Source organism: Heteronotia binoei, chromosome 1, assembly GCF_032191835.1.
Source record: "Heteronotia binoei isolate CCM8104 ecotype False Entrance Well chromosome 1, APGP_CSIRO_Hbin_v1, whole genome shotgun sequence".
Classification (NCBI taxonomy): domain Eukaryota; kingdom Metazoa; phylum Chordata; class Lepidosauria; order Squamata; family Gekkonidae; genus Heteronotia; species Heteronotia binoei.
The window spans coordinates 112232280-112242874 of NC_083223.1; the positions used below are offsets into that span (position 1 = coordinate 112232280).

Here is a 10595-nt window from a genome sequence, read left to right on the forward strand (position 1 = left end):
TGTAGTCAGAATCTGCTTCAAAATTTCACTGCTCAGATGAAGAAATGTCTGTACTGTGAACTCTGCCTTTGCATCCTCCAGTCACACAAGTATGTAGTTAATCTCTGCTTACATCATGCCACTTCTTGCTCAAGAACTGTTAAGCCTTAAATAATGTATACACGTTTAGTGATGCTTCAAATGTTACCCTAGACATGTTTGATAGTAGAACATACTGTGATCTGAAGTGCTGATTAGATGTGAGCCAGTGTGAACTCTTTTTGATATAGATTATTCCATGTCCAGCTAATTTCATCATCTTTATGCAAACACTTGATTCTTTTTAATTTTTCCTTATGCTGCTGCTCCAGGTCACATTCACTTGGGTAAGATTAATGCTTGTTTGGCATTGTTTGTTTTTTGGAAGAGGACATGACATAGTCCTTCAGAATTGCTACCTGAAGATTAGAAACTTACATTATTTCAGACAGAATATCTTCATCTTACAGCTTATTTTAGCTGATGCAGGGTCTACTAAAGAAAACCTGGGACAATATTTGGGATGTTGCTTACTGCATTCTTGGCAGGATTACACAGGATTCAGTTTCACATCATGAAGGTCATTCAAAATATGTCACTCTCAGGCAAACTTAATTAAACTCCTTATCTTTCAAAAATTCTAAATTTTCCAGAAGTATATAAAGTGCTAAACACTTTTGGACTATGAGGTTCTTTTTAGAGGCTGCACTCTATGTGATCCATCCATTTTTGTGTGTGCGTGTTCACTAGTCTCTGGCCAGACTGATTTTGAGGATGTTAATTGCTGTTCAACTCATTCCCAAGGCAAAAGTAAAACTTACCCAAGAGAATTACTCAGACAGCTGGCCAGACTGATTCTGAGGATGTTCATTGCTGTTCAACTCATTCCCAGGGCAGAACAAAACTTACCAAGAGAATTCCTCACACAGCTGCAATAGATGGGTATATTTTGGTTTCAGTTTTTTGATGCTATGGTGTTATTGAATAGTGTCTATAATACTACCATGAACTGATCCCAAATGCCCTTGGTACTGTTTTAAGGGTTTGTTAAACTAAAAAGATGTGAAAATATAAGTAAATACCTGGATGGCCTTTCAAGAACTATTTGGGTTCCAAATTTTAGTATAGTTGTGGATAATTAGTGCTTGGCATGTCACTCAAAGACTCATAAGTAAATTAGGAGGAACAAGGAGATGCATGTTGTATGAGCTTTCATTCCTGATTGAGCAATAGCAGTTTAAATTACTAAAAGTGATAATGGAAGGAAAATGCCTCTCTATGGGGCAGGAATAAGAATGGGGATGCCTGCTTCCCCCATTTTCTGAAATGAGTTTTTCTCTGTAGTCTCTTTCAAGTGAACATTACTGTGAAATTTAGATCACATCATGCCAAACATCTAGCTTATTTAGTTTCACTCTGAAGGAGACTTTAAATCAGGGATGTCCAACTCATTTGTTACAAACTAAGTTTTATTTAGAATGTAAGCTTTTGTATGCTCTTAAGCAGACTTCACCAGACAAAATGGGAATGGCAAGCAGCTATACTTAATATAGGGAATGTTTTTAGCAGGACTGAACAGGGATATTGGTTTTTTATCTCATTACATATACTAAACCAACTCTCACTGAGTATAGCTGTGCATCCACAGTGTTCCAATGTATTTCTCTTTTCGAACAGTGTATCACAATATTTTTTTTTTGTCTTTTTGTATTGACATACTCAAATGGGGGATATTGGCTGTTTGTCTTATTGCATATACCAACCCATCTGATGGCAAACTACATGGATGTTATAATCTCTTAAGAAACCATGTCTTCTATTTAAACTAACAAAGCCAGAATGTTACCTAGATTTATGGCACCCGCAGCTACGATAGCAATCTGCTTTTTACCTCTCCAATGTTTTTTTAACCCTGTTTTGTCCTACACTAACAAACACAGATCTCTATTTGTGATTCTTTTAATCTGCTAAAAACATTCCCATGATTCCACACTGCCCACTTATATTAAGTATTGCTGCTTCCCATTCCCATTTTGTTTGATGAAGTCTGCTTAAGAGCATACGAAAGCTTACATTCTAAATAAAACTTAGTTGGTCTTAAAGGTGCACTTGTGTACTGTTTTGTTCTATTGCTTCAGACCAGCATGGCTGCCTACTGGGATCGATCCAACTCACTTGTTGTGAGAGCCAGATCTGACATAAATGAAACCTTGTCGGGGTGAGCCATGACATAAAATATAATACCAGGTAGCAGAGATATAAACGGTATAAAGGACACAGACAAATACAATTGATTTTTTTAAAAAACCCTTAAAATAAAACATGCTTAAAACATTAGCACTTGCAATATTTTGTTTATTTAACAGTCTCAGATAACTGACACCTCTTGCTCTGAATTTTTTGCATCAAAATCTGGAGACAATATCTGTGATGTAGCAATCTTGAATATGCTGTTCAGGTGTTGTTTAGGTGTATAAATTGCAAAAATCTCATTACACACATCTCATGGTCAATGCTTTGAGCCTAAGACCCAGATTCCTATGGGTCTTAGGCTACAATTCCTATGTGATAGTGCAAGAATAGAGACAGCAATGTATAGTGGTTAGTATCAACCTACTATCTGGGAAGTCTAAGTTCAAAATACCCAGTCTACAAAGGAAATGTGCTGGATGGACTTGGTCTGGATACACAGTCACACTCTCAGCCTAATTCACCTCACGGGCTTGTTATTCCTCATCTAAACAGTTCACATTGCCTTCCTACTCTAAAAGGTTGGATCATGAGGGAATGAATACAGTGAAAAGGGGGAGGGAAACCCAGCTGCACCCAGGAGAGGCTTGGCATAACGAGCCCAACAAAACACACACACACTATCTCTTTCTGTAGCAAGGCAAAAAGCTCATACTTTGAATAAAACCTTGGGCCGAAAGGTGCTTTGTATCTCTCCCATGTGATCGAGGGAACTTGGCAAACCAAACTCTTGCTCTTCCTTCCCTCCCCCTCTTCCTCCCCAGGGGACAAGGAAGGGGAGGACCCTCAGTCAGTGGAGGACAGAGTGGCTTGACTCAGTAGTTCTACTGTGCAATTGAGAGAGCCTTGCAAAGCAAGCTCTCACTCTCTCCCTCCCTAAGGAAGGAGGGAGGAGCCTCAGCCAATAGAGAGAGGAGAGGCTTTACTCTGAAGCTCCTGTGCTATTGAGAGAGCCTGGCAAAGCAAGCTGTGATGCAGAAGGAAGCAAGAGAGAGGGAGAAGGAAGCTGATGACAGCCAGTTGCTTGCGGACTGGATAGGAACCCTGTGGGCCAAATGTCTGACACTCTATTTTTCAGTTGCTGACAACACTCATATGATATCTGATGAAAGGAGCACTGACTCTTGAAAATCTTGTTGGTCACAAAGGTGCTACTGGACTCAAATTCTAACACTCATATAATGTACAAAGTAGAAGTTCATGAGGACATATTCTATTATAGTTTACCTATGATTGTTGCATGGAACTCTTTGGTTCTGCAGGTATCCCTTAGGAGCGCCATGAAATTTTATAATCTCTCACTTCAGGCCCATCACTTTCCTCTATTTTTGCCTGTGAATCTTGCAATTGTTTAATACTTTTAACTAGTTTTTACCAGCAAAAAAGTGTTAAAAACCTGTGCTCTGCACTGATCTTTAGGTTCTTTCATCCTTTTTAACATGTCCATATCTCAGAATAGTGAATTCCAATATAGATTTCTACCATGTCATGAGTACCAGATTTTGTCTTAGAATTTAAATTCTCAGCTCTGGAAACCGATCATAGTGCAAGTGTGTATTAATATTTTAATATTTTCTTTTTTCTCTCCTATTCTCTTGTGACAGTTATTCTATTCGTCATTCCATAAGTATGCCTGCTATGAGGTAAAACTTATATATTCTTTCTATAGTAGCACGTTATGTAATCCTCAGCCTCCAACAGTTGTGAAATACTCATGTTAATGTGGTGGTGGAGAGCGCTTTTCCTTTAAACATATACTGTTACTTTATTTTAAACACACACAGAAAATATCTTGTATGTCTTAGCATAAATTAGAGATGTAGGTGAACATTTATACTGCCCTCAGAATGAACCTAGAGGTGCATTACAGGACATGTTAATGATGAAAAATTGACTGTCCTTTTAGAATGGTGCAATCTGTATGCTTTTTGCCACATTGCTAAAGAATTCATTGGCTTCTCCCAGAAAGGCGAAAGATCCTATTCACATTTCATATTATGCTTTCTGTCCCCATTAAAATATCTCTACCTGCTTCAAAGGCACATGTACTAAAATAGAGTCAATTAAAAATTTCTAAATACAAATCTGTCTTGATAGCATTCATGCTGGATTTCTTTTACCAAGACTGCCTAAGCTATGGGAAGCAGCTGTGGCCATTGTTGACTGTAATTTTGTAACAACAAACACTAAAGGTGTGAAGTATATAGAAGTGAGGGGTTTGGTGTAGTGGTTAAGTGTGCAGACTCTTATCTGGGAGAACTGGGTTTGATTCCCCACTCCTCCACTTGCACCTGCTAGCATGGCCTTGGGTCAGCCATAGCTCTGGCAGAGGTTGTCCTTGAAAGGGCAGCTGCTGTGAGAGTCCTCTCCAGCCCCACCCACCTCACAGGGTGTTTGTTGTGGGGGAGGAAGGTAAAGGAGATTGTGAGCCGCTCTGAGACTTTTCGGAGTGGAGGGCGGGATATAAATCCAATATCTTCATCTTCTTACTCCTTTCTTTCATGGAACTTAAGAGCTTCTGCTACTTTCGTTAGGACTAGATAGATAATTACTCCTGTTTGCAGCATGGAATTAACATGCAATTCAGTTCTATGCCATCCATTCTTCAAATTTAGCCACATCCTGATCAAATTGACATAATTCCAATAGATGGTAATGGACCATACTCCTAAATGAATATTTGATCTCACACTGACTGGCTAAGAACTAAGGATGGGCTTGAATCAGATCACAATCCTTTGCTCATGACACATTCTGGCTGGTTCATGGTTTCTGAACTGCAGCCCACCTCCACAAACTTTTTAGTTTAAATCCTTGCTTTCTCCTCTCTGCAAAAGCCACCAAAACAGCTGTTTAAAGGAGCTCAGCTGTTTAAAGGTGCTGAGAGCCAGTTTGGTGTACTGGTTAAGTGCGTGGACTCTTACCTGGGAGAACTGGGTTTGATTCCTCACTCCTCCACTTGCACCTGCTGGAATGGTCTTGGGTTAGCCGTAGCTCTGGCAGAGGTTGTCCTTGAAAGGGCAGCTGCTGTGAGAGCCCTCTCAGCCCCACCCACATCACAGGGTGTCTGTTGTGGGGGGAGAAGATATAGGAGATTGTAAGCTGCTCTGAGTCTCTGATTCAGAGAGAAGGCGGGGTATAAATCTGCAATTCTTCTTCTTTCTTGGCCAGCCAGTCCACATTTGGTTTGTGGTTCAGCCACGAATTGAACTGCAAAAATGCAGTTCATGTACATCCAGGCCCATAGTGGGGGCCCCAGGGTCCCAACCTCCCAATTTACCACAAAGGCCCCCCAACTTCCTGTGGATGATGGGTAATGGTGACTCCTGACTTTAAAAATGCCCCCTGACTTTAAAAGCCTGGCTAAACCCCTGTGCCCATCCCTACTAAGAACTGGTGAGACTGTAGGAAAACTGTTATTGGATCATCCTAATGCCTTTTAAAAATTGATCTACAGCTGTGTCTGATCAATGCATTGGTATTTAATCCTGTTATAGCCCTCTGAAGGAAGAAAGGGCAAAAAATGGATACCAGTCTTTTTTTCCTTTTAAAAGTCTAATAACACTGGGAGGGATTTTGATGAACAAAACCATGCTGAAATTAAAAAAGTGTAATGCTTTCTCTCTGAAGCCTTAATCCAGATTGGGGCTTTCTATGACTGTAATTCATATTTGGGACTTTTAAATCTGTTATGTTGTGTTTATTATTAGATTTATATTAGATTTATTAGATTTATATCCGACTCTTTTTTCACAAAGGAGTATGGTATGAATTTTCATTTGTGTATTGCCCTGAATACTGAACCATTTGTAGTAAGAGGGGGTCCTTCTTTCCTCCCCACTGTCTCTACCATTTAACATTGGGCAGAAAAGGACGGGAGGATGTGGAACATGCACATCTTGTGTATGTAGCCACAGGAGTTCTAGAGTTCATTTGTTTTGCATAGAACATCTAGTAGCACACTGTTCTCATATACTCTGCTTCTGATTCACAGCACCCTATGTTATACCTTACATTTGCATTCCAGTCTCACTCAGGGCAGCAGTACAGCTGGCCAAAAGATAATTTTACTACTTTAGATCCAACTGTTGGTAAAGAATGTTCCACCAGTTATCTCTGGTGATGCAGAAGGTCCTGAGGATTTCCCCCAACTGGCACACACTGCCCACCTCTGGTCCTTCTTTAATAGTGGCACCAGCCCTGTGACCCCTTGATGAGAAAAGTAGTAATTTCTGAAGCCAGCTAATTTCAAGGGCCAAATTCACCTTGACATCTGACAGTTGCTTGCACTTGAATGTGTATTGTTACTATTTAAGTAGCCAATGAGATGTTCAATATGACAACATAATAAATATACAGCAACTTAAATGGGTTTTACTCCTGTTTTTAAAACTCTTAATATTATCATAACTGAAATTTGGAAGCAATGGTTAGTGTTTAGTTACAGTTGCTAAACTACAGAAATATATCCTGGCAGAGAATAATTTTGTCATTGCAGAATTGCCTAGTAGAAACTGAGGACATGAACCTGTTGAAAAGCTGACAGTTTTGTGGTTTACTCTTCTAGGAATTCTCCTACATTCAAATCCTTTGAAGAAAAGGTTGAAACCACCGTCACAAGCCTTAAGGTATGCTGCAAAAGTAGAGTGACAGGCTAGGTCTGCATCCACTTGGTTTTGCATGAACCCATCACTGAAAATAATGCAAGTCATTTGGTTAATCAATACCTTGTCCCATGATCAGCCACTGATTGTTCCTTCACTTCTGGGAAGGGAAAGGGGTAATTACCTGCAAGTTAGAATATTGTTAGAGAAATATAAATCGTCCCGCTATTAATGTTGTTCAGGTTGTATATACCCAAGAAACTATCGCTTCATCATGTTCTACCATGTCCTGGAAGATCAGCCTAGAGCAGAATTTTTCAGCTTTTCTAGAACCAGGGCCCACCTTTGACATCCAAGGTGGCCACAGCTGGACTGCTAATTTGCAAGCATGTAACAGAAGTCATGTGACAGTCATGAAAGAAGAGGAGCTAGAGTTATGTCACTGGTATCAAGGCAGACCAACAGAGCTTCAGCACCTGTAGAAAGCTGAAATATGTACCATAGAGGAACAAGTTAATGGCAAAAGACCCATGATCTAGAACAGGGCTTCCCAAACTTTTCTTTTCCGTGGCCCAGTTATTTTTACACTTCCCCTTCATGACTCACTAAAATTTGGAGGTGGAGCCAGGAGACAGGAATTATGTCATTTCCTGTGGTGTCAAGGGCCAAATGATGTCACTGGGGCACACTGAACCAAAACTCCACCTTTTCCTGTGATGTCACTTCCAGAATGTCCAACAGTGGGGCCAGGGCACTAGAAGCCCTCCCACTGTTGCTGCCCCCCCTCCCAGCACCAAGAATACAGAGCATCACTTGCAGGGAAAGAAAGAAAGAGCGGGGGGCGGGAGCAAAAAACCCCTCCTCATCGTCAGGTGACCTCAGACAGCAACAATTCTGCCCAGCAGTCGTTTGGTAAAAAAAAAAAAATAGCTTCTGGAATGCCCACTCCCCACCCCTCCCGGCTGAAAAAAACACACACACCCTTCTTTGCTACCCAGGCCTCCCGGGAAATCTCCCCAAAAGAACATACTGCAAGGCACAGGAAAGCTCATACCTTGAAGAACACTTCATGGGTCTAAACTGCCAGTGGACGCCAGCTTTTCTCTCAAACACTGGGAGAGTGGGAGAAGGAAGGAGAGGCAGCCCAGCTCCTCTCTGCACAACCCAGAGACAGGGGAAGGAAGGAAGCCAAACAGAGCTCAGACTTTGCAGCCTGTGTCAGTCTTCAAGGCTAGCTTTTCTCCGCACAACAGAGAGATGGGGGAAGGAAGGAAGCCAAATGGAGCGCAGGCTTTGAAGCCTGTGTCAGTCTTCAAGGCTAGCTTTTCTCTGCACAACAGAGAGATAGGGGAAGGAAGGAAGCAGAGCAGAGGTCATGTTTTGCTGGGGGCGGAGCTAGCTTTGGCTTTTCTTGTGACCCAGTAGTGAGGCTTCCGTGACCCGGTACCGGGTCATGACCCTGCAAATGGGAAACACTGATCTAGAATATCTTCTGACTGTATCTGTGCAACTAAGTCAACAGTATGCATAAAAGTTCTTGTATCCTACCACTGTGGAACTTCCTAGAGCAAGTTGAATGTGTTAGAGCATTAAAATGTCATGTTTAAAGGTTAAATGTATCTTAATGTGGTGAAGGATACCAAGGAACAGGCACGGTCCACGATACAGCCCTTGTTCAAATTTGCCAGCTTTGTTGTTACTGTCACTTACGCCAAAGGCAGTTTAGATTTCATTGAGGAGTTCTTGCTCTGACATTCACTGTACTCTGTTCTTTGAACATCTTGTCACGTAAGATTCAATGTACATTTAGCCTTTGTCTGAAGCAACTCCTTAGACTGTGTACAGTGCCACAGCTTCATATGCTAGCTTTTATTTTATTTTATGAGTTGGATTTAATATTATGTTTCTAAATTAAAGTTTTATCAAGCAATCTAATTTTCCTGCTTCTGGTGCATGGTTATGCCTTGAAAATTTTTAACATTAGAAAACTTACATGATGGCTGGCAGATTCAAGGGTGACACTGCATCTGGCTTTAGAGTTATACTGAATCAAGCAATGATATAGGTTTGAAAAGAATGTAACTGGACCCTACGTCTCACTTTCATTTGTAAACCATTAGTCCCTTGCAAAGGCAGTCCTCTGATATGTGTTTTCCTCTGGTGCTAAGTGCTTATTAGCTTACTGAAAGCTGCTCGTGTTGCATAAGCAGAAGCTCCTAGTAGCATAGAATTGCTCATACAGCAGAAAAGGAATAGCACAAAATGGAAGTTAGACTTAGGATAGAAACCTATAAATGTATTACAAATTTTGAATAATCTTACTCAAAACTGAATTTGTAATAAAAACTTTACCTGGGGCAAAGTTCTTTTGTTTCATACACACACATCTTACAATAGTTAGATACTTGTCAATTTTGCAGTTAGCTGTAGCAGCGTTTAACAAAGGAATTGTTTAAATAGCCATCATTTCTATACCTCCTTTTCTTAAGGTACTTGCCATTACAGTTATTACTCACTTTGTTGTGAGCGAAAGAAATAAAAATTACCTGATGGAGTTTATATCTACTTACAGTGGTCCAAACATTTATATAGCCAATAACAAGAGGAAAAAGTAGCCTTTTTGTTTAACCAAATGTATTTGTCATTGGCCTTGCTTGTTACTGTCAGACAAAAGTTGGAGGTGCAAGCCAAAGTGGAGGAAGTTTTGAAGAGGTTCTCAGTTCTACTGCCCATGCCAGTGCCCAGAGTTCCAGTGTGAGCACTCGACTTCCAGAAACAGAAGAGGAGCTTCAATGTTAGAGAGATGGTATTGTTTTTTTCCACACCTCTGCTTAAGACCAATTCAGCTACATAAGCAGTGCATATATTTTCCATGCTAATAGTTATGACCCAGTAGGAAAATGTTAGTTTGAATCAGGAAGGATTCTCTTCTTCATGCTTATGGGCAGATTGATGGTACCATTCAGAATTGGCTCCTGGGTTTCTAGCATTTTTCTTTGTGGCTGTAGAACATGGAGCTTGGAGAAAATGAATGGGTCCTACATGTGTCAAACTCAATGTCATTTTATAAATGCTTTTACAAGAAACAAGCTTCTACAAGAAACAGTTGTTCTACTTTTGAAATGGACCTACAAATGTTGTACTCTTGTCTATATGTGTATATATGTTATATATTTCCAGTAATCAGTTCAAATAATATATACTTCAAATTGGATTTCTGATACATGGTATTGTGAACAAGTGACCAGCTTGTTCTTAATTTCTTATTTCTTCTTATTTCTACACATGTACCTGCTTTGATCTTTGACTGGCTTTATTTAAAGGTCAGGCTGCAGTTTTAGTCATGGTATTTGTCCTATGTCTACAACCCACTATTGTTCCACAGCATCCATTTGATTCACAGTGACTTGGTGGATTACTACTTTATGTCATAAGCCTTCAGTGCCACAGCAAACATATTTCTTTGTTACCAATAAACTGTTTTCCTCTACTCAAGGACTCTGGCTGGATTCTCCTTGCAAGCTACTGTTTCTTTACAGCTAATAAGTATATAATGTAAGAAAATTGAGGTGTTCGGAAATAACTTTTTTTCCCACTGACAAGTTAAGCAACAATTTTAACTCCTGTTCTAGAATAATTTTTAAAATGCTTAAAAACATTTTGTTAAACATCTCATCAAAATCTTTTGTTTTAATTAAGACAAACTTGATGAAGACAAATGTA

The 10595-nt window shown here is 40.0% G+C and overlaps 1 protein-coding gene across 3 annotated transcripts in view; it reads left to right on the forward strand.

The window, feature by feature from the left end:
* Positions 1-10362, forward strand: part of TPD52L1 (TPD52 like 1) — a 64100-nt gene extending 53738 nt beyond the window's left edge. The window contains exons 5-8 of one of the 3 annotated variants that reach the window (XM_060238933.1): positions 351-365; positions 3873-3911; positions 6836-6896; positions 9540-10362. In XM_060238933.1, coding sequence (XP_060094916.1) covers positions 351-365; positions 3873-3911; positions 6836-6896; positions 9540-9671 — 247 coding nt within the window. In that variant the 3' untranslated portion in view covers positions 9672-10362. Of the gene's footprint in view, positions 1-350; positions 366-3872; positions 3916-6835; positions 6897-9539 lie in introns of those variants that run through there. The other 2 variants (XM_060238941.1, XM_060238944.1) reach the window with 2 other exon arrangements.
* Positions 10363-10595: the final 233 nt, after the last annotated feature.